Source organism: Camelus bactrianus, chromosome 6, assembly GCF_048773025.1.
Source record: "Camelus bactrianus isolate YW-2024 breed Bactrian camel chromosome 6, ASM4877302v1, whole genome shotgun sequence".
Taxonomy (NCBI): domain Eukaryota; kingdom Metazoa; phylum Chordata; class Mammalia; order Artiodactyla; family Camelidae; genus Camelus; species Camelus bactrianus.
The window spans coordinates 66,952,602-66,977,530 of record NC_133544.1 but is presented as its reverse complement, the minus strand read 5'-3'; the positions used below and the strand labels follow the sequence as shown (position 1 = coordinate 66,977,530).

General features: G+C 39.2%; 1 protein-coding gene across 3 annotated transcripts in view; it reads right to left on the bottom strand.

The window, feature by feature from the left end:
* Window positions 1-24,929, bottom strand: part of FMN1 (formin 1) — a 361,575-nt gene that overhangs the window by 301,728 nt on the left and 34,918 nt on the right. The window contains exon 1 of one of the 3 annotated variants that reach the window (XM_074365871.1): window positions 17,516-17,698. The exons of 1 other annotated variant lie outside the window; for it this stretch is intronic. In XM_074365871.1, coding sequence (XP_074221972.1) covers window positions 17,516-17,648 — 133 coding nt within the window. In that variant the 5' untranslated portion in view covers window positions 17,649-17,698. Of the gene's footprint in view, window positions 1-17,515; window positions 17,699-24,929 lie in introns of those variants that run through there. One more of the 3 variants, XM_074365872.1, reaches the window with a different exon arrangement.

Here is a 24,929-nt window from a genome sequence, read left to right as displayed (position 1 = left end):
TATTTTAGTTGTTTTGCATTCTCCCTTCAAACTAGTATATACCCAATGGGAAAAAAAATGTAAAAGCAAAAAGCAAACATAACACAAGCCACCAAAAAGAATTTTGTGTTTTCCTATAGTAGACTATTAGAGGAGTCAGGATCTTTCCAGAATGCTTTGTTCGGCTAAGTTATCATGCTTTCTTTTCTTTTATACTTTGAATCTCTTTTGTCAAACACAAAATTGACCCTAATCATCTTCAACTGAATAACTTGTTTTTAGCATTTTATCACTACCTGAAAATTGCCTTTTTTTCCCCAGAGGAGACTGCTATAATCTCAAATGTGATTTTACTATATCTTGGGGCTACTGTCTACTAGAAAACATAGCTCCAATTTAAAACGCACGTCAGTAGAAAAATCAATTTACTAGAAGAAAGTTAACTTCATAGGCAAATCTTTCAGGAAAGCAATTGATCCATAAAGTGAGTGAATTCTACAGTAAGAATAGAATTGAGTTCATGTATTTTTCAGCCAAGAAGAACTTACCAAAATACTCAAGTTCATGACAAACATTCTCTGGAACGATTCCACCAAACAAATATTAGACTGGAAACCTTTGCGTCTAGCATTGCTGAGAAATTGTAAATAAGCACAAGGTTTTCCATAGTAGCTTCAGAAGAGCAAAGAGGATTACACAGAATGGTATTGTGCTGACAAGTATTTCGGGTGAAAGGCTTTTAGCATGGGCTTACGTTTAATTTCTAATACTTAGAAGTGGACTTTCTTACCAAATTTTCATAATTTATCATTTAAAATAACAGTATAAGGCACTGCAGTGACTTGTTGCTAATAAATGGAAGCACCAAATAATTTATTTTCTCTTCCTTTGTTTGAAATGACAGTCATATCTATTAATGACAGGGATGCAGAAAACTCCTAGGGTGAAGTGAGGGGAAATGATGTATCGGAGAATTCAGCATAATTAAAATGTGAGATGTACCCAAGATGTCTCCAGCCATGGAGAACAAAGGGAAATGAAAACGCAATTACTGGGAAACTGGTACTATATATATACTCCTGCAGCAATGTCTTCCAGCTCATTTAATTCTAAAATAGTTCTGCAATTTACCATGGAATCAAGGATAGTATGAATTAACTGAAAATAGAAAATAGTAAAGGAAAAATTGGATAATTTGAGGTAAATTAGGTAAAGTGTTACTTTGCCGAAGGGATCTGATGCTTGTTCTTTGCAGAAAATGTTTTAAATGCCTATTTTTAAAAACAATGCTAATTTGAGTCTTAATATTTTCACCTTAATGGTGCAAAGAGAAAACAATAAGAATGCTGAAAACTCATTGTGATGGCTTCCGTGGTAAGCAAAGGTAGACTGACCCCCCTCCAGGGATTCTCAGAGAGACAGGGGAGCTGCCCTGGGAGGCAGCATTTGGTAAGCTGGGGACTGCCTAGAGGCATGAAATGCGTGCTCTGCCCTGATCATAGATAAATGGTGCGATCCATCTCACTGTCTGTACAGGGGACCAGAAACCGAGGGGTTATTATTGAACGATTCTAGGCCCAAAGGTCCGGGTGCTCCGGATGTTTCATTGCCAAATGCACTGGGCAGGGGTTGGGGTGAGAAGTCATCTCCCAGAATCAGAAACAGATTTTCCTCTGGGCCATTCTGAACTCCTCCTGCCAGGAAAAGAACAGGCAAGAAATGGGGGTAGAGGTCACAATGAAGAGTTAGCATGATTTAGCCTATTAGAGGGAAACAGGATTGCGGGGGATTCGGTGGGTATGTGATGAATCTGGAGGGCAGGTTAGTGGGAGACTCTCATAATGTTACCTGGTCTGTTGAAGGTTCAGACCCCTCAGAAACAAAAGTTCAGACCTCAAAGGAATTCAGATCAGCTGAAATGCTGGCTGAAGACAAGAACAACTTGAAATGGGTACTGAATGGAGAAGGACTCAGTGTAGTTTATGACCTGGTGAACAGGTGAATAAATAGGGACTCTTGACTAAATCTGTATTTTCTGACATATTGTTGGAATATTTAGAGATTGATGAATTACTTCCTTATTTTCTCTTTGAATAAGTAATATGAACTTTTCTTTTCTTTCCCCCCATCCCCCTTGTTGAAGGGTCTTACTACTATATACAGAATATATTAATTGCAATAAAAATAGTCATTTGAGTCATAAGTTGCAAAACAATTAAGTGGATCACACTGGGACCAGAGGAGAAACAAACAGTATCCAGCGACTGTGAACTCGAAGAATAGGGTCCCCATCACGTCACTTCTGGGCCCAGTAACTGTATGAGTTTGTTACCTATTTGTGGTTATACATGATAGCTCTAGAGCAAAGCTTTTGAGGATCTATTTGGATGTACAGACGCTTAGGATGAAGGAGTGAAATCTAGAAGTCATCTCTAGAATGTTGGCCTGTCCCTTAACACTTCTCCCTTTACTAGGAACTACTCCCAGAACATAGGCAGAGGCTCTGAGCAGCCACTGAGATTTGGACTTCTTAGAGCTGGCTTGTCATAAAACAGCTATTTGACCCAAGCTAATGCTAACGTAATTTTTTGCAGAAAAAAAAAAAATGGGAACATTCAAGAAATGCAAAGAGACAGAGTCGTTGGATCTGGATCGTGTAAATGATAGAAAAGATGTGTGAAATCCTGCTTCTACGCAGAGCTTCCTTCGAGGTGGCCACCGGGCCCAAGACTCAGGTACTCAATTCTTCCTTAACTTCATCAAAATACCCTAGTATTTGACCAATAAATTCCTGTTTTAAACTAACCAGAGTTATCAGTCAAGTCAAAAGCAATGCTTCACAGAGGCTAAGCAACAAAAATACCAAAAACTTCATTTGGTATTGCCTCTGTGGCTAAAAAAGGAAAAAAAAAAGTGGAGGTCAGTTTTCTTTAATGTGTACTTGATTTTAGGAAATGTACAAATTTCATCATTTGACTCCATTAGCCTTCGAAGGAACTTTGAATCCTAAGAATGCATTCTCAAATCCTCTATCCAGTGGTCCATTCTCAGTCCTCATCTCATGGAACTTGTCAGTAGCATCAGGCAGAGGTGAACATACATTTTTCCCCCTTGAAATTCCTTCCTAGAAACTACATCCTTAGCACTTTTCCAGTTTTCCTCCTAGTTCACTCCTCAGTCACCTTCCGGTGCCTCGTTCCCCCTGCTTCTAAATCAGGGTTTCTTAACCTTAGTACTAGTGACATCTGGAGTCAGATAATTCTGTGTTGAGGGAAGATGTTCTGTGCCTTGTAGGATGTTTAGTGACATCTCTGGCCTCTACACACTAGTCACCGGCAGCACCCCTTCCTCCTCCCCCAGCCAAGTGAGGCAACTGAAAATGTCTCCAGATGTTGCTAGATGATACTGAGTCAAGAAACATAGCTCCAAATATTTCAACAAAAGACCCCCCAAAGACCTGTACTGGGCCCTCTTCTCCATCCTCACTCCCTCCCTTAGTCAACTAATTCAGCCTCAAAAATTTAAATACCACCTAAATTCTAATGACTCCCAAATCGATGTGTCCAGCCAGACCTCTCCCTCCTGTCTCGTACAGGCACCGACTAGTCACTGCATGATTAGTAAGCACCCCAAACTCCCAGGTTCCCTCCTCACCGGGCTCCTTCCTCAGTCTCTCCCATTTCACTAAATGGCATTGATATTCACTCAGTTTCTAAGATTAAGAACTTCCTTCATCCTTGAGTCTTCTCTTTCTCTCCCATTCCACATAACTGTTATGAACAAGACCTATGTGATCAAGCACCAAACAGCATCCTGAATTTGACCCACCATCTGGCATATCATTACCATCCTGTCTAAGTAAGCCACTATCTGCTCTCATCTGAGCAACTGAAATAATCCCCCAGCTCTTCTCTCATTTTCACTCTTGCTCCCTATAATAGTATCCAAAAGCATCCAAGGGATCTTTTAAAAAATGTCATGCAATTCATCAAATCAAAGTCCTCTCATGGCATGACCCAGGAATCCCGCTCCTGGGCATACATCCAGAAGGAACCCTACTTCAATATGACACCTGCACCCCAATGTTCATAGCAGCACTATTTACAATAGCCAAGACATGGAAACAGCCTAAATGTCCATCAACAAATGAATGGATAAAGAAGATTTGGTATATTTATACAATGGAATACTATTCAGCCACAAAAACCGACAACATAATGCCATTTGCAGCAACATGGATGTTCCTGGAGAATGTCATTCTAAGTGAAGTAAGCCAGAAAGAGAAAGAAAAATACCATATGAGATCGTTCATATGTGGAATCTAAAAAAAAAAAACAAAACATAAATACAAAACAGAAACAGACTCATAGACATAGAATACAAACTTGTGGTTGCCAAGGGGGTGGCGGGTGGGAAGAGACAAACTGGGATTTTAAAATGTAGAATAGATAAACAAGATTATACTGTATAGCACAGGGAAATATATACAAGATCTTGTGGTAGCTCACAGCGAAAAAAAAAGTGACAATATATGTACGTTCATGTATAACATTGTGCTCTTCAGGGGAATTTGACACAACATTGTAAAATGACTATTACTCAATAGAAAAGTGTTAAAAAAAATCCTCTCATGGCTTCCCATCACAGTTTTTAAAAAATGCAAATTCCTGGCCTTAAAGGACCTCACCCGACCTGACCCCTGTCTACCTTTCTCCCCAGCTCCTACCCTCTCCCTGACTCACTTCATTCATTCTGGCCACCTCAACCTGCCTACTGTTCTGTGAGCAAGCCGACCTCACTCCTGCCTGTGGCATTTACACTTGGTATTTCTTCTGCTGGAATTCTGTGCCCCAGATTATCACATGACTGATTTCCTCACATCATCCATGTTTCTGCTCAAATACACCTCTAGCAGAGAAGACTTCTTGTCACTGCCTCTCTGCCAACATTGTCTCTCTGAAGTATTATATCCATAACACTTACCATTAGCTGAAACTATATAACTATATAACATCTCAGACAAAACTGGCTATAGCAATGCTGGTTATCTGATCAGATTTTCTTCTATATAGATGGCCAGATGGCATTACAGTAGTCCTTTCTTTTAGTGACGTATAGTTGATTTACAATGTTATGTTAATTTCTTGTGTATAGCACAATCAGTCATATGTATATATTCTTTTTCATTATATATTCTTTTTCACTATAGGTTATTACAAGCTATTAAATATAGTTCCCTGTGCTATACAGTACGACCTTTTTGTTTATCTGTTTTATATACTGTAGTTTATATCTGCAAATCCCAACCTCCTAATTTATCCCTCCTCCTCTCCATTCCCCTGTGGCAACTGTTAAGTTTGTTTTCTATGTCTGTGAGTCTGTTTCTGTTTTGTAGTACTCCTTTTAAAAGAAAAAGAAAAAGAAAATACTAGTATGTTATAGATATTCCATGTAGGTAACTTCTCAATTTTAGTTAACTCTCAAAGCCCCAGAGGTATGTTTATAGATCGTATATTAAGAAAATAAAATAGGTTTCGGCTTGGATGCCATGATAATTGGGAGGGAGTGACTATAACGCAACACTGGCAGGAATTCAGAGGCCATACTCAGGCTTAGCAGGAAAGAGTCTTGGGATCGATTAGCACCGCCTTCCCTGACATGCCAGGGGGAGAGTGGTGGCCCGTGTGCCGTGTTTTTGCCCATCCTTCGACTAAGCTCTCTGATTCTTCTCTTTGGGGCTCACTTTTTGGCAGTTTTTACTCATTGGTATCCTCATAGACTTAACACAACAGAAGACATATGAAACCCAGTCTTTGGTGAAAGTTTTGATGGAGGGGAGAAAACACATAAGGCTAAAAAGACATGCTGAAATTATCAGTCGGTGTGAATCATCTGTGTGTCTTTTTACTCCTACAAGTAGAGAAAGAGATAATGGCATACAAGAGACAAGGAAGTAAATTCAAAGATCTGTTTATAAGAGAATGGAATTATCTTACTTCTCCTGTCTTTTAAAAAAAGACAGACTGAATGAGGAAATTATGCTATTACAGTGTTGAATAATTAAGCAAGGACAGGCCTAGAGAAACTGAAGACAAGGAGAAAAAGGGAAGAAAAGTGAAAGGATAAAAAAGGTCACTCTAAATAAAAACTTCCCAATTATCCAAACTCCTCTCCCCCATCTTAAGAAAGGTCAGCTGGTAGCCCTTGGCTCCTGATGTGTAACTGTATCCCATTCCTCTTTTGATGTTCTCACCGAGAGGGATTTAACTGCCCTTTCCTTGATTCATTAGATGTTCACTTCAAAGAGACCCCAAAGAGGCATCATTTGCCCAAACAACTCCCCTGTCTTAGTAAATCCAGACAAACCCCAAAAGCAATTCATCCTAAATCTCACTCATTATTGTCTTTGGCCTCTGTCAGTGACCTCAACCAACAGTATTGATTACCACCCTGCCTCCCAATGTGAATCCTTCAGATGATCAATTGGTTCCCAGACCAGGGAAAGAGTTATCCAGTCTAATGGAGAAAAGATCCTAAGATCCACAGTTAGCCCAAGAAGAAACCAAATAACCTAGCAAACTTGTCATAATTTTAATACCATTTGCATCTCATTTCTTACCCCAAAAAGTCAAAAATGGGCTCATTCAAGGAGAACTAACACTCCGTCTAGAAAGTGCTTGAAGACTCTGTTCAAGATGAAGATGGGTACTCGGTTTAGCAGCAAGCGTACTAAAACATTTTATTCAGTTAGCAAATGTGTCTAACTGCTCTAACATGTAAATAAGATTTATGAGATCCCTGTGAAAAGACAGCATACAAATCCATGAATCTCCACGTATTTTTTTTAAGACTTTAATGGATAAATGGGCAATGGGTGAATAGGATAAATGACTGATGAATGTTCAACATCACTAGTAATTCAAGAAATGCAAGTTAAAAGAGCAATCGAATACAACATTCCCACATCAAGTCAGAAAGACAAAACCTTGAAAATATGCAGTGTTGGTAACAAAGCAGTGAAATTGGCACTTTGACCTAAAAACGCAGGATGGCGCCCATTACATTCATTAAATCAGCCCCAGCAATTCACATGGTGCCTGGATGTAGCAAGTTTCCATTAAACATTAGATGAATAAATAAATAAGTGCCTGGATACCCTGCTGATGGGAGTATACCGAACAAAATTTGAAGGAACTATTTGATAATCAATATTGAAATGCAGATGATAGTCATACTTTTGACACTGCAACTCTTCTCGTAGGAATCCACTATAAAGAAGTTCTTTAAAAATACAAACATCCTAGTCAAAAATGTTTGTCATGTTATTAAAACATTGAAAAATTATAAAGCTAAGTCTCCAAAATTAGGTAAATGATAGTAAAAGGATGGCCCAATTCTCTACACAGAAGAGTTCACAATAATTAATATTTCTGAAATGTGTGAAAATACGGGAAAAGGTTTATAACATGTTAAGCCAAAAAAATTATGTTACCAAGTGCAGGGATTTTATTTAAGTACAGTAAAAAAAAATTGGACAGGAATGTGAAATTTAACAGTAATTTTTCTGTGGGTTGTGATGATGGAAGGTTTTCTTCTATCCTTATAAATCTTTCGATATTTTTCTATAATGGCTACAGAATATATGTGTAGCTTTAAACAAAGTAAAATTCTGTATTAACAGAGCAAGAAGAGCACTTTCTGAGGAGGGTTATCCTGCCTCACACCCCAGATCACATCAATGGGACAGGTACCCACAGCCCTTCACATTGGGGCTTCTCATTTCTTTTTCATTTTGATGTTTGACTGTATTCAGAATAGACTTTTATAAGTGCACATCATTAAGGCATTTTGATGAGGAACAGGTATTTTATTTTAAAACTTATTAAATCTCAATCAAAATCCTTCTGCCATTTTTCTATTTGCCATTAGTGAATACAGAGACAACTTGTCAGTATTTTCAATTAAAATTGTCTATATTAAAATAATTTTAAGGCCTTGGCATGGAGTATACTTTTTATTAAGCTTAAAGAAGTTCCAGAAATAAGTCCTTTACATTTTCTTAAAGTTGTCTTTGTACAGTATCTAAAGTAATCATTATTCAGAGTAAATGAGATAACATGTGAATAAGGGCTATGTAATTATGAACTGCTATTCAAACGGTATTTTTAAATTTTTTATGACATTCCATTTCTCACCTTATATTTATTTCTGATGAGATATCTCCCTCTCATTCTATGACCTGTCTCATTTCTGCGTGTTTTCCATGGTGTTTGCATGTGCCCTCTATAAATTAAACTGATATTTTTTTAGCGTGTGTTGTAAAATGCTTTCTACAGAGGTAATTTAAAAGACAAAAAAATTTTGAGGGCCCTGTGAAATGCAAACCAAAACCACAATGAAATGCCATTTCACATCCATTAAGATGGCTTTAATCAAAATGGCGATGATAATAAATGTTGGCAAGGACATGGAAAAATTGAGATTCATACGTTGCTAGTGGGAATGTAAAATGATACATCAGCTTTTAAAACCAATCTGGTATTTCCTCAAAAGGTTAAATATAGAATTTCAATATGACGTGACAATTCTACTCCTAGGTCTTTACCCAAAAGAAATGAAAACACACGTCTACACAAAAACTTGTACATAAATGTTCGCAGCAGCATTATTAATAGCCAAAAGACAGAAACAACCCAAATGTTCACCTACCTATGAATAGATAAACAAAATGTACTATATCTATACAATGAATATTATTTGGCAATAAACAGGATCAACCTTGAAAACATTATGCTAAGTTACAAAGACCACATATTGATGGTCCAATACATACAAAGTTTCCAGACAGGAAAACCTACACAGGCAGAAAGTAAATTAGTGGTTACCTAGGGATGTGGGGAGAAATGGCAAGTGACTGCTAACAGGTATTAGGTTTTTAGGGGGATGATGAAATGTTCTGAAATTGACTGCAGTGATAGTTGCACATCTCTGTGAATACACTAAAAACTACTGAATTGTACATATTCAAGAGGGGAATTGTATGACATCTATAATAACATCTCAACAAAGCTGTTTTTTTTAAAGACCATATGAATTACTATTTTCTATAAATCGGTAGTATATATTAATGCAACTTTGGGGAAAGAACTGTGTCACTAACAAACTATTAATATCTTTTTACCACTTATTTCCACAAATTTACATTAAGGAAATCATTTAATGGAAACAAAAAGCTATGTGAAGCTAAGTTCTATTAGTTTCAACTTGGAAACAATTTAAATGTCTAACAAGGGATTTGGTATTATGATTAACTTACATGATAAAATATTATCATCCATTAAAATTATAAAGTTATAATTAATAATATAGTATAGGAATATTAAAAGTTCAAAATACTCTTAGATATGGAAGCACATATCTAAACAAAATAAATAACCTTAGTCATCTAAAAATATCTCTATGGAAAAAGTTGAGGTGGTTGGACTAGGAACATTTTTACTGTTGTCTTTTTGTTTTCTGTAGTAATTTTCTCATATAATCCTTTTAATTAAAAAAAACTGAAATTGTTATTGCTCCATTAAACCAGTAGTAAGCACAGAAATCTAATAAAATTAAAAGGTTCCCTGGAGATGCCTAATGAAAAAGCATTGGGTAGACAGTGGGGGAGAATTTCAGGCACCAGTGTTTAATTTAAACTCTGTCACAAAAAACAATCCAGTGGTGTTAGAGGCAACAAGGTGGTTACAAAAACTCCAGTTCATTAAGTGACTGCTACATATTCTACTGGTCCATCTGGTGTATTTTTTTCCAGTATGTATCTGGACTGTTTCCAGTACATGGTAACAGTCATTGCTCCTCAGTCAGTAGAAGGTTAAGGTATCGTCTTAACGCCTTCAAGAGCTCATGCTTGAAAGCTAAGTACTAGCATAATACTTAATACGTACGTAACACGAGTGTGCACACAGATGCCGCAGATGTGCTTTGCTAGGAAGTGGCATGAGGAGAGGGCAAGAGATGAAGGGCATTCAGAGCAGAGGTACGCCAATCACAAGGGCAATCGCTGGTGTGTTGACACTGTCAGAAAGGCTTAGCCTCCTCATCACAGCTGCACTCAGCAGGGACAGCAGGGCATCCAAGGAATGAGCTAAAGGCAGAGCTATACTAATAGGACCTTTGTTTTTTAGGCACATTGACAATGGAGATATCTTTACATTCACAGGGCTTCAGAGTGTGCAGGGCACGAGGGAACAAAATTCTTATGAGTAAAGTACAATCAAAATGTTTCACACCCCCAAGGCACATGTACCTCTAAGTATGTTTCGTTTCAAATGCCTGCATTTACTGGTGTACCTGCCACACCCCCAAAGCCTGACCTGCATACTGTGTGATCATTTGTTAACGGATTACTGACTTTCTGACATACTCTTCCCCAAAGGACAGCTGGCTCCTTGCAGTGGAGTCATAGGAGTTGAACAAAATGTTTCCCCTGTATTTGTGACTTAGGTCCGCCACAAATTTTGAATCATCTATTGGTTTTGAACTACTCAAGTGTTTTATCCTTTCAATCAGTAGTTAATAAAAATGAAGCAAAGCTATGAAGCCAGTGACCTTTGTTTTAAGATCCCTTCCATCTATCTTTTTTTAAATGTATTGCTCTATTCTTCATTGTTAAGGTAGAGTTTGCTTATATTGAAGATTTAGGAAATATCTATGAGTAGAAGGAAAAACAGGCAGTTGGAGTCCCCCTATTCAGGGACGACTATCACAATATTTCAGTGGATTATATTCTAGTCTTTCTTTTTTTTTTTTTTTTGATTCTTTTTTTTTTTTTTAATGGAGGTACTGGGGATTGAACCCCGGACCCTGTGCATGCTAGGCAGGTGCTCAGGCCCTGGGCTATTACCCTCCCCTCCTATGCATAATTTGTGTTGGTATCCTACTTATTTCTTTAGGCAACATAGCTGGGAACATAGAGTACACACAATTATGAAGCCTCTGGTCTCCAATGACAGTTTGCTTCTCCAGGAAGCACAACCCTGCTCGCCTACCTCCAGTCAATACCTTTGCTTCTGCAGAAAACAGAAAAATCATCCTGTGTGAATACTTGGAGGGACCTTCCTCCACAGCCCATCCCACACTCCAATTTAAATAGCACCCCTGCTCACCTGCCCTTACTACTTTCCCCTTTCTAGACAGGAGCACCTTGGAGAATGACACCAGCCACAATCAAACACAGATTCACCAGGTCACCCTGAACACTGCGTGTTGGACTTTGATTCCTCCAATCAGAGCCAGCTCCATGCCAGCTCTGTTCCTCCAGCCCAGATTCCCTCCAGACCATCACCCTGAGGTGCCACCTTACTTCAAAGCAGAGCCTTCTTTAATAATAAAACCCTCACTGAAAACCTTCTCCTGTCCCTTTAATAAGCCTCACTATGCTTTTGTCCACGTGTGTGAGAAACCAGATAAACAGCCGGCTGCCTGCTCCTTAGCTCAGGAATTGGTCCAGGCTTGCCCCCTGAGGACTCAGTCAAGCTTCTCCCTTGTGGGCTCTCCATGAACGGCCTCCTACGCTGGTTCCCTACCTCCTTCTCTTCCTGCAGTTCTGCTGTAAGAATGTCGACCCGGTTTCACTCTGAACCTGCTCTCGCCTGGAGGTCCTCTGGGACACTGCTGCTGGTGCCTGGCCTCTGTCTCGATGCTCTGCAAGTGTGGACAGGTGGCTTCACATCCCCTGCCCAGGCCAGGCCTGTGGGTATCACTCCTGCAAGTCCCTGCTTGTCCAAGGAGGAAGAATCAAGCAGCCCAGGACTTTAAGCAAAGCACGCTAAGAGCCTGACGTCACGGTAATGACGTAAGAACTGATTAGTCTCTTGCTTCCTGGACACTTCGATCTAAACATAAAGATACAGAAATCATGAAAATTTGAATATTTTCCAAGAAATTTTCAGAAAAGAGTTGAACACGTGATGTGTGGTCATTGATTCCCTGTCTCTGCCACATCTGTTCTTCTTTTGGAATAAGTCACGGTTGGCTCATCCTTTTGAATCCTCCAGCTGCTTGTTTGTGTACAAGAATACCACGCAAATGTGAGTCTCTCCTGGTCTCATGACAAAAGCTCGTAGGATTTCCTTCCTAATCACATGACCAACAATGCTCCTTTTCTCGGACACAGCCAGCAAATAAAGAGTAATGGCTGCTGCACTGTCTCACCCGAACAATTAAGTCTGTATTTCTCATCATTGACTGAACGTCCATCCCAAATGCCCATAAACTATGATAATTAAAAGAATGAAAATGAATCCTACTTCAGCTGATAAATGTAAGATCTTTGGCTTCTGGAAATTATCCATTTTTTCTCCCTTATTTAGCCAACTGTGTTTAATTTAAAAGATGTAAAATCTCTATAGTTACTGTTCAACCAGACACTGCAAAGTTTAGGGGTCTGGTTGCTGAACATGCCTTGGAAGATGCGTGACCCACACACATCTTTAATTCAATGTATCAGATGTGTATTGATTTCACAAACAATGTGTACATCGTCATCAAAACCTCATTTACCCATTTAGTTGAAACACTGATTAAGCACCTATTGAATCTTGTGATACAAAGATAACTAAGACAAGTCCTTGCTTTCGGGGAGCCTAACATCCCATAGGGAAAACAAAGAAGTAAATAAATTCTTGTAATGGAAGTGTTAAAAAGAGGGTACTAAGGGAATTAAGGCAGTCCTAAAGGGTGGGGATGGGGGGGTTGTCAGGGGGAAATAATACTTGATAGTTGAGGAACAAGTAAGATTTAACTGAGCAAACCAGAGGTACAGAAATACGAAATAATATTTGGGGGAAATAATACTTGATACTTGAGGAATGAGTGAGATTTAAGCGAGCAAACCAGAAGGTACAGTACACATAAAAGAACACGTGTGCTCAGCAGGAGGCACGGGTTTCAGTATGACTGGAGCATGGGCCACTTTTGGAAGAGGCAGGCAAAGACCAGGTGGTCAGGGCCCTGCGTGCAGCCTTGCTAAGGAGTCCGGATTTCACCCTCAAGTCATGAAAATATATTGATCAGGGAGAGATTTGTCCCTTGCCAGCCCTCCTCACCACCTCACCTCTGCCTTTTAATGGCAAAATGGTTCTCCCGCCAGCCACAATGCACTGAGCACCTGACACCCAGCTGTGGACAGCACCTGCATCAGGTCACTGTCTGGAACTTTCCTATTTCCTCCAGGAATTTTGATCTTCCTGACCCTTCCTTGTCTCTCATATACCTAATCTATTCTCAGCTCCCACTTGGCGGCTTCCCACTGTACCACTTACAAGCTCCCTTTCTGCACAACTGCTCTATTTTTTTTTTAACTGAAGTATTATTGATTTACAATACTGTGTTAGTTTCAGGTATACAGCATAGGATGATTCAGTATTTTTACAGATTATATTCCATTATAGGTTATTACAAGATAATGGGTAAAATTCTCTGTGCTACCTCTTGGGGGGTGATGGAAATGTCAGCTACCTTGATTGTGATGGTGGTTTCATAGGTATACACATCTATCAAATTTCATCAAACTGTACATCTGAAATATGTGTAGTTTATTGTACAGGAATTATACCACAATAAAGATGTTAAAAAGAATTCCCTGTGCTGTACAGAATATCCTTGCTACTTATCTACTTTATACCTAATAGTTTGTTTCTGTTCACCCCATACCCCTAACTTGTCCCTCCCCATTGTTCTCTCCCCTTTGGTAACCACAGGTTTGTATGAAGGTTCCTTAAAGAACTAAAAAAATATGATCCAGCAGTTCCATTCCTGGGTATATATGTGAAAAAAAAACACTAATTTGAAAAGATACATGCACCCCATTGTTCATAGCAGCACAATTTACAATAGCCAAGACATGGAAACAACCCAAGAGCCCATCAACAGACAATTGGATTAAGAAGACGTGGTATATATACACAATGAAATATCAGCCATAAAAAAGAATGAAATACTGCCATTTACAGCAACGTGGATGAACTTAGAGAATGTTATGCTTAGTGAAGTAAGTCAGACAGAAAAAAACAAATACTGTAATGACAACACTTATACGTGGAATCTAAAAAATAATACAAATGAATGTATATACAAAACAGAAACAGACTCATAGAAAACAAACTTATTACGCTTAGCTTATTGTGGGCAGGTGGTTTTTACAGACCCTAGCTTCAGGTTACAGGCATCCCCACTCGCCTTCAACCAGCAGACACATCTGCATCACTGTTCATTTCAACTGGATTCTCTCACACATCCGCTTGCAAGAATAATAACAATTAGCTTCTCAGGTGACTCTGGGCTGTGTTAAAGAGTATTCCTGGGGGTGCAAGGGGATTGTAGTCTCAGTTTAAAGGCATATTCAGGAAGACATAAAAAAGAGGGTCTCAAATTTTAGCTAGGTCTCTGGTGTCTGGTTAGTGCTATGATCTTCCTTAGCCCTGTCAGTAGTCATTTAATCCCCATTTTACAAAGGGGAAAAAAAAAAAAAAAGGAGAGCTAGATTAACTTCTCCCGCTGGAGTTCAACCTATAGATTAGGAAACCTAATTTTTATTTCCCCTTAGCAGAGGCACTAGGGATGGAACCCAAGACCTGGTGCATCCCAAGCAGCACACGCTCTGCCACGGAGCTACACACCCCTCTGCCCCCAGCCTAATCTTCTACTTTGGTTTATATCTGAAAACTCTCTAGCTATTTTAAAGTATCCTTGGCTTACACTAATTCTTGCTTCACCTAAGGACAAAACTTGGAAAGATCTAGTTATACATTCAATCTCCTAGGATCGAATTATTTTTGCTCACTATTTGGCACCCCGTTCCAACCTTTCCCAGCAAAACGGCCGGTGATAAAGCAGTTCTAGAGGGAAAATTCATACTGAAGCCCAAACATGCTTATAAGCTGCAAAGACAATACCGATAATGATTTTCTTTTCTCATATAGAATAGTGAGGGAAGTATCGGCCTTGGATTCAGAAAGGCTACTATCCATATGTTTGCGCAGATCCTTCATCTACAAAATGGAGATAGTACAGAGCCCCCAAGAGTTTTGTGAGGATTAAACAAGATGAAATATTTCAAGTACTTTATATAGCACTCAGTAAGTGGTTGTTAATACTTTCATTACCATCAGTAATACTACTATTGCTTTTACTACCACAAAAACGGACGAAATACGGCACTAAAGTCAATGACCCAACTATAAGATGAGCTAATGGAAGCTACTGCAGGCACTGCGAAATATTCTATTTGAAATTGAAGTCAGTCTCAGATCCAGGTGTATCACTTATACCTGGAGGAGTAAGTATAGTCTAAGGAGAAAATAAAAGATCTCATTTTGGGACTATTCCAGCTCTCAAAGGGGACAGGTCTTTACTAGCAGAGTTTCTGGATGATTAATATTTGAAAAAATGTTTTAACTATTGAATGTTGGCAAAGAACTTACTACCGTCCACCAGCTCTCACCAGCCCCCACCCCCCACTCCCAAAGAGAAACAAAGAAAACACATCCAGGTGCCACCGCTGGAAGCTATACGCCCTCAGATTCTGGCAATAACAACAAAAGCATTTGTAATTTCCTGCCATAAAGGAGACAACGCAGAGATCCTCCATCTACTTTAGAGTAATTTAAAATATGGAGGTTCTAGAAATCATAGCTGCGTTTTGATTACTGGCATTCTGGGAAGCACAGGGGCTGTGAGATTTACAAGATGCATTCAACTCTCGGAGTATTGTTATTTAACTAGGATATGCTATGGAACATCCTTTCCCTCAAACAAATGATTTAACCTTGACAACTGCTGTTGGAAAATCCAACTATGGATTGAGCTGGCTGTTTGCTCCTTGAACTTCAATAAATTTATTGAGTCCACTTCAGAGGCCAAAATTTATAGATACATAGAGTAAGATATTAAAGTTAATGTTTTGCAGTGATTCCAATACGTAAACAACATTACTTTCTGTTATGTGTTTCACATACATCTACTAGAGATAGTCATCACACTGTGAACAGCATTTATGTACGACTCTGATGAGATAGGGCACACTTTATGTCCTTCAAGGAAGAACCACCAAGACAAACAACGGCTATAAAACATACTCGGGGTCATACAGCAAATTAGTGTTCGAACTAGAAATAAAACTAGGATTCACCCTGCATTCCAATGCCTGGCCTCCATCTATTCTAGGTTACTGGTGATGGGACAGAGGGAAGGGGAATGATTAATACTCTCCTTCCTGTTCCTAAAAGAAAATCTTTGTCTTCCTAACTCAAAATAATGATTGTAAATTTGGACATTTTCTAAAATTGATGCTGATTTTGTCCTAAGATGAAATCACATGAATTCTGAGTAAATGGGAAGACATGTGTATGCATCTCTTTAAGAAATGCTTAGATCACAAAACAGAGCTTGCAAACTCAAAATTATTTGACTCATTGCCTAATATCCTCTATGGGAAACTTTAGGGGTTTTTTGTTTTATTATTTCCCACTAAGCAATTATAACTGAAGAATATTCTCATTTACTTTATTAATAACTTCCCATGTAGTTTAATATCAACTCCACTGGGAACCATTGATGATCCCTCTCTAAACACTGAGCTTCTCAAGGGCATACTAAGATGTCCATCCGACAGATGAGAATAAATCAGAAAAACAGAGCTTATGGCATCAACTAAGCACCAGCAGATAGAGACAGGAGAGCAAAAAATGTCAACGTCTCCCTAAAGGTAGAAATTTATTTTACATCACTTATCTTTCCAAGGTAACTTCTCTAACTTGAGTATAAAATCAGAAATTCTCTACCTCATTACCACAAACTTGTTTGATAGGAAAGAGGGACAGTTCTTATAGGAAAGAGATCCAGAACCTCTCACATCCTTATAAAATCTAGGTTAGATATTAAATGCAAAAAGTACTATCCAAATAATGTCCATATTAAGGATTAGATACAAAGTGTTTTCATGTACTTTGGCTAAATAATCCAGATTAAATTTTTCTTGATATTTATACAGCATTTTATTACAGCAACCTGTCTTTAAAGAACTGTATAAAATATTTATATTGCAAGAAGACAAATTGTCACATTTATACTCCGAAGTCCTTATGATGAAAATAACCTATCTAGAGGAAGATTATTCTTAGACCTTCCTTTACTAAATAAATTTAGAAAACAAACACGCTAATCCTTAGTTGTGCTCAACATAATTAAATCAACACTTTCAGATTTTATATACATTTTAAAAATTCAGATGGTATGATTTGAAAGATTTGAGACCAAAAGCTCTTGCAGGTTCCAATTGGAGGACACCTGAGCCAACTTGTCAAGTACCAAACAGTGACCTCTCATCAAAAATTCTTCTTTCATACTTCAGCCCATAAAAACTAGCAAATTAAAAGCACATATTAGGTAAAGAGGAATTTCAATTCTGATCATCTAAATAGATTTATCTCTTTCCCCACCAGCAACCAAAAGCTTGGGCTCTTGCTTTCAAGCTTACCTTCCTCTGGGGTTACTGACCTCCTGTGTCGGCACTTCCAGATCTTGGGGACTGAAATTGACTGTCCATGTCTTGGGTTATAGTGGTAGCATGCTCCCATGGTGCCAAAGGGTGGGGAGCCTGCAGCAAACATGATGGGTTCTCAGGACAGCTGGAGAAGAAGGAACGGGTAGAGGGTGTACTTCCCCTGCTCCATCATAGGGGCAGCTGCTACAGAGCCATGGGGAGAGGCTCCGCCCAGCATTCATGAGTCAGCCTTCCCTGCACACAGTGGACCAGACAGGTCTCACCACTTTACAGTCATATGAATGCGACAATTTTTTACAAAACCAGCAATGTTCTTGGAGAGCTTCATTTTATTTTCTTCTTATTTCAGGGGATAAAAGTAGTGATCACTTTGCTTTTCAAAAGATGTTGCCAGTTAAACATAGAAACAACATTTTTTTTCACACTTTTCAGCTTTTGATTTAAAATAGTCCTCCTATTCTAAGAACAAATGATTCTACTATTTCTGTCTTCAACATGTCTTAGGGATTTTATTTTCAGGTTCTGAAAGCTAATTTCCTTCCCTGCCCCCACCAAGTGACCTCCATCACTACGTGTAGCCTTAGATGTAAACCTGAACTATGAAAAATCACTGTATAATTATCTTAATGAGACTTCGTGTTTATGTTGTGCCTTTTATCTAAAGAGCTCAAAGCATTTTGCTAACATGATCTTTTTAAGCTTCCCAACACCCAACTCAGGAATGTGATGGTAAGGATTACTACTATCATATTTAACAGGCGGGGAAACTGACAGATTAGCGATTAAATGACTCAGTTTGAGATCACAATGCTAGCCGAAAGCACAGTATGATTCAGAACTCTGACCTCGCTACCCAAGGACATACCCAACTGACCAATAGAGAGCTTCATGTTGAACTAAGAATTTTTCACTTCTCAGAATTGGTTCTTTTGTTCTCCGGCTTTAAAGAACATAGAAATAAGGCAAGCAAATCTATTTTACCTTTACAAATTATGGCACAGGTGCGAAAAATAGCAGATGTGCTAACTCCAGTTGATTACTTCCCCTCCTTACCCTTTTTAAGGGCCACCGCCATCTTCCCCACCAACAGGTCAGGCCACAGATGGTACTCACACTGTCAATATTGAAAGATTATTTAGCCAGTGCACTTTTTCCCACGCACCAGAGGAAGGAGGTTTTCAATGCTGGCCAACCTATGCATGTTCACTGTGAGGTAGTCAAACAATATGGAATTGTACAATACGAAATTGAAAAAAATCTTGTATTGCCGCCCCCAGAGGTGATCATTGTAATTTGTGAGGGTGTATGAACACACACATGCAGTGATGCCAGACATAATGTTTTGCAGCTTGTTTGTCTTTTCATTTCTTAATATTCCTTGGTCATCACTCTTCGTCAGTTCATGTGTATCTACACCATTCTTCTAAGCAGCTACATATCTGTTTTTATGGATATATGTGCAACAATACACAAAAATTTATTTCACTCAATCCTCTCTTACTGAACATTTGGGTATTTCCTTCTTTTTTTATCTTATGATCTGTAATAAACATCCTTGTGTGTTTAACTTTATATGTTTTTAAAATATTTCTTTTGTGTCTACGTCTCATTTTTTAACATGACCCAGGACTCTTACTTATGAAAATATACCTTTCACTCTATACACTGAGCTGCTGATTGAGTTGTGAGCCTGCAGCCCTAAGTAGAAAAATCAGATCCCCTCTTTCTTCCCATCACTGCTTGGCAGATGTTTTGGGTTTTTCTGCAGGATACTACCCTGCCTTTATCCTTATGACCCCCAAAAGCAAACTGGAAAACAATCCTCAAGGGACAGAAGGAAAGAGAGCTAGGTGACGTAAGAAAACAATTTACAATGACCCACCTATGATTCATAGCCTGCTTTCTCCAAGGCCTTAGTTCAACAGAAAATTAAATCCTGGCTTTTTACCAATAGACAGTAGTAGGTACTATTGTTTGGAACAAAAAGTATTTTATGAATAAGACTTGGATCATATGCCTAAGTCTGAGTTTGAGTGGTCATACGACTAATTATTTTGTGCCTCTGCACTCTCAGTGTCACATTCAATTCTAAACTGATATCGTTTCAATGTTTGGACTGTCTATAAAGTGAGGGCCCACAGGGAGGGCTTCATGCCCTCATTCCTAGTGCAATTGATACTAGTAACACACGTAATTCCACATGGATATCCTGTGTCTATTATTTTATTTCCCAACGAAGTTCATAGTGGACAAGCATTACTTTTCTGTTTTAAAAACTGAAAAAGAAAAAGAAAGCAATAGACTTAGAACCACAACAAGAAAAATTTAGAACATAACGAGGTCGCCATCATTGTTTTCTGTATTAATTAATTCATTTGTTCACTTACTAAATATGTGCTGCAAGCAAACAATGTGAATAAGACACAGTCCCTGCTTTCAGGGAGCTGACATTACAGCCAGGGCCATAGACAAAGAAAACAGGCAAATAAAGGTTAATACCAGAAGCTTGGGAAGGGATCCTGGAAACTTGTATGGCTAACTACACAGTGAAACAAACAAGCAAACAAACAAAAAACTGCCTTGTCAACAGAATGAAGTGCAATGCTCTGGGTCATATGAAGTCTAAAAGATTTTGAAAGCCCTTAGTTCCCTTCACCAAAAAAGTGAATAAACTGAGAAGCCTTGTTTATCCTTGTCATATTCCAATTCTATTTGTCTCCCAAATTCTTAAAATATTGTTATTTAAGTTCAGGTAACCAAATAATTGTGCTCTTCAAGAAGAAAAAGAAAATTTTTTTTAATCTAGTCGTTTATTAACAATTTTCTCCCCCCAACAGTGTCTACCATAGTAAGAAGATAAAGTAGTTCAGAGTAGGTTTTATAACAATATTGGTTTCAGATCATATACATGAGGCTCACTCTTTAAACGCTTATCCCATAGTAAATTTCATGCATGCCTTCCTGAGTTTATAAAACACAACAGGATAAACAACCAGGTCAAAATCTCAATATTGCCTAAACAGTTCCACTCAATAATCCAGCAATATGCAAATCTAATGGCCACTAGCGACATACATGTTGTGAGAGCAAGAAACCTTACAGTTTGTGTCAAATCTGTGAATGCTGAATTGACTCCTGCTGGCCTGTCCTGTTCCAAGTCCTCTAATGGGCTGAGAATCAGGGTCTTTGCTCCAACTGCTGCCACAATTTTGCTACGTAATCTAAAAGGAGAGGGAACCGTTTATATTTCTTATAGGCAAAAATCATAAAAGATTGGCCTTTATTATCCAGTCTTAACAAAGGAAAGTAACATTTATTTAGCATGTAGTATATGCCAGACGTTGAGCTAAAGGCTTTATAGATGTTGCTCAAAACTCTAGATCCAGATTAGCCTCATCCTTACCACATAAAGTGAGAAAGCAAGAGGTGGATCCGCAAAGGAAAAGTAGGTAGTATTACCAGACAGAGGGGAAGTGGAGGCCACGTGGAAAACACCCAGAAGCCCACTGTAAGAGTTCTGGCACACTGACACGAGATGGAGTGATCGGTTTCTAGCCATGCTGTTACAGCCTCTCTGCGCCCCTCACGGCTTCTGACCAATGAAGAGGGCCCTCTGCACATCTCTCCCACACTTGTCATTCTGCTTCTTCATCAGCAGTGCTTTCCACAGCCCAGCCACTGGGCAGGACAAGGCAGCTGCAGTGGCCATCTGACTCACCACCTGGGACAGAGCACTGGGGTTTCTTTAAAGTTCCCAAGCGATCCTAGTACGTAGCCAGGGTTAAGAACCACTGGAGCAGAAAAGCCCTTGGTCTTCACCATCCACATGCATAAATACTGTTTGCATCTTACAGTATCTGTTTTGTCGAATCTAATACTCTGTGTTCTAGAAGACAGATCTGGGAAGGTTTCTTTTCAGAAACTGATCCACAAAGTTTGGTGGGAGAGGGAGCAGTATCCACAAATAAGAAGCTAGACTCAACAGCACTCTTTTGCTCCCCTCCCTATGTTCTTTGCAACAAGATCAGTTTGGTACAAGATGGGGAGAAAAGGGCAAAAGTGGGCTTAGGGGGAGGGTATAGCTCAGTGTGTACTTGGCATGCACGAGGTCGTGGGTTCAATCCCCACTACCTATGTTAAAATAAATAAATAAACCTAATTACCACCCCCCAAATAAAAATAAATAAAATAAAAAGTAAAAATAAAAAAAATAATTGGACCAAAAAAATTTTTAAGTGGGTTTAGTTTTTATTTCATAAATCTTTTGGAGGTGGGGGAGGAGGAGAAACAAATAATGGAGCTTTGCTTGTCCCAAGGGCAAACGTTAAAGTTCCTATGTGCGGCTCTCATAGGACTTTGTCTTCTTTGAAACCAGCAGCAATTCAATGAGGTTATACCCCTGGAATATATCAAATGCCTAAGCTCACGTCTACCCGAGCATGGAATTCTGGGATCATTTAAAGGGACCGAGTTTCTCTGTATTACCCCTCTTTCTAAAATAGCGTGACACCATGACACCCTACAATGAGGTTCTATCCAGGGAGGCCACAGGATACAGTGGAATGCAGAACAAGGCTTACTAGCTGTGAGTACTCAGCTTAAGAAAGTTAACCTAAGTCTAGTTTTTATCATCCATAAAATGGAGGCAATGAATAACCGTTCTCAAAGACTCCTTAAAGGTTTAGAAATAATACATAGAAAGCATCTGATACGTAGTTAGCCGTCAGCAATTGTTAGCTGTTATCACTTGGGAAAGAAAATTTGTTTCAAAATCCAGTCTCCAAGATTAGTTCTAAATGAGGAAAGTTAGATTCTTCCTGGATTGTAAATACCGAGACACTAGGACAATACACATGAACGATTATGCACAGGAAATATCAAGTGAGGTTTACAAATTAGTCATGCTGGCTGTTCAAACAAATACTCCTTGAATTTAACTATCTAAGTTATAGTTAACTGGATGTAAGATATACTCAAGGATGTAGTGTACAATAGAGAATATAGCCTATATTTTGTAATAACTGTAAATGGAAAGTAACCTTTAAAAACTGCATAAAAATTAAAAATTAAAAACAAAATGAAATGCTGTTAAATGTTAGAGTCAAAAAGGACAAGCATAAAAAGCACAGAGGATTTTCAGGGCAGTAAAACGTCTCTGTATGATACCGTCATGGTAGAAATGTGTCATTACACATGTGTCCAAACCCACCAGAGTGTACACCAGCAGGCGTGAGCTAATGTAATCTGTGGACTCCGGTGATCATGATGTGTCAGCGTAGGTCCATTACTGGTAACAAATGTCCCCCTCCAGTGGGAGATGTTGATAGTGGGGAAGCAGGCTGTACAGTGGGAGGGCAGGAGGTTAATGAGAGATCTCTGTATCTTCCCCTTGATTTTAATGTGAACATAAAACTGCTCTTAAAAATAGTCCGGAAAAAAAAATTCAGCACTACAAGCTGCTCCATGTCAGAAGCAAACGTGCAATAAGTAAATAAATAATAGTTTGAAAAAATACATAAGAATAGGGTTCATTAAACGGCCAGCTTTGTGGGTAAAATTTTTGTAAAAGTTCCCACAGTTTTAGTGACTGAGGCTTTCTTATCTTCATGTGAGTTTATCAAGGAAGTGTTTCATTATTGTTAAATGTCTAAATGTTTAATTTCCTAAGCACAATTGATTGGTTACTTACAGTCTATTGAAACATGCCAAATTTCTTTCCAAAAACCATGTCTTTTTAATAATTCATGGGTAAAGGCTTTCCTTTGTAAGCTGGGACAGTGACTTCTAAAGACCTATGTACATGATAATAATAATAGCAAACTCACAGTGCAGGTCTGAAAACCAGATGAGAGAACACAGATGAGAGGACGTTACGAATGATAAAGCATGGTGTAAATGTTATGCTTTTGCAGCTGCAGCTGCCACAACTGCTGACTAAAAGGAGTTTATCCCTGGTCATAAGGAGCTTCCATCCTCATGAGAGACACCGTGTGTGATTAAGCACCATGTGAAGAGATAGAAAGAGTTCTAGATTTAGGAAAGGAAGAGATGGTGGAATGAGCAAGGAAGTAACACCTGGAAGGAGACAGGATCGGGGGTACCAGCTCACCAATGGGCAAGAGTTGGACAGAGAAGCAGCAGACAGGTACCCTGGGCAGGCAGCTGACAGAGCCGCACAGAGCATTCAGAAATAATATGGAGCCTTGAGGCAGAGTCTATGCAGGGAAGCCGAGTGTGAGATAAAGCTAGGAAGGAAGATGGATACCGATGGGGGAGCGTCGATGCCTGTAACGTGCAGGGTGTTTTCAAGACAGTCTAACTCTACATCTCTTCTTATTATTCACTAAGTATTTATATTGCTTACATTCAATGTTATCATCTACCAGGCTCCAAAACTCATTGAAAAAGGCCCACAGAGTTGGCTGAGTGTTGTTACACTCCTGCTCGCTCTGCAGATGTCCAGAGAGAGAGAGGGAAGGGGCAGGAAATGGGCTAAAGAGAGAGCCGCAGACCCTGGCAGCACGCCCAGTGTGGAGGCAGTTCAGCAGACAGGAAGAGAAGGCAATCAAGGAGCCTGTAGGCTGCAGGCAGGTTGGAGCAGAAACCGGGAAACGGAGGAAGACAAATGACTCTAACCACCAATTTGCAGGGCCCTGAGACCTGAACTCTCCTGGATCCGCCTTCCTGGAGAGTCCTCTGGCTCCGAAACTTTGGGAAGGAAAACTGATACCCAAAAATAACTGGCTGGGTAACTGCAGAGTCAGATAAACGCTTCATCTTGATTAAAAGCAAAGTGGTTTTTCCAACAAAGAAAACTGTGGCTGGCTGACTCTGCAGGGAGGTCACCTGCCTGGTTACATGGGGGAGCTGGAGAAAACTGCACGATGCAGTGGGGAGAGGCAAACAGGATGTGGTGCTGTCAACAAGGAGCAAGGACGAGATGTCACACCGGACAGTCCCTCAGACAGACAGGAAGTCAGGCTGGACCTGCTTTCCTTTGGGAAGATGGTCTCAGAATGAATGAAATGGTTGGCTGGATCATCATTACCCAACCACAGCTACCCACTGATTTTCAGTACTGCTGTGATCAATGCTCCTATGGGTTCAAACCAGAACCCTAAGACCCTCTAACAACTCCATTCCATCCTCACATGGACCATCCAACAAAACAATAAAAATAAATCACTATTGCTTACTAAATGAAATCCAACTGTAACTGTCTTTATTACACTAAATAAAGATTTTTTTAAACACCTGTGAACTTTTGAAAATAGAAGCCAAAACTGCAAGTGTCCTAAAGCTACTGGACCAAGATAATAGTTGAAGTAAAACTCAAAACTCAGCTCCTTTCCAACCAAAGTTCCCTTCCCATTCCTTGGGTCAAGCT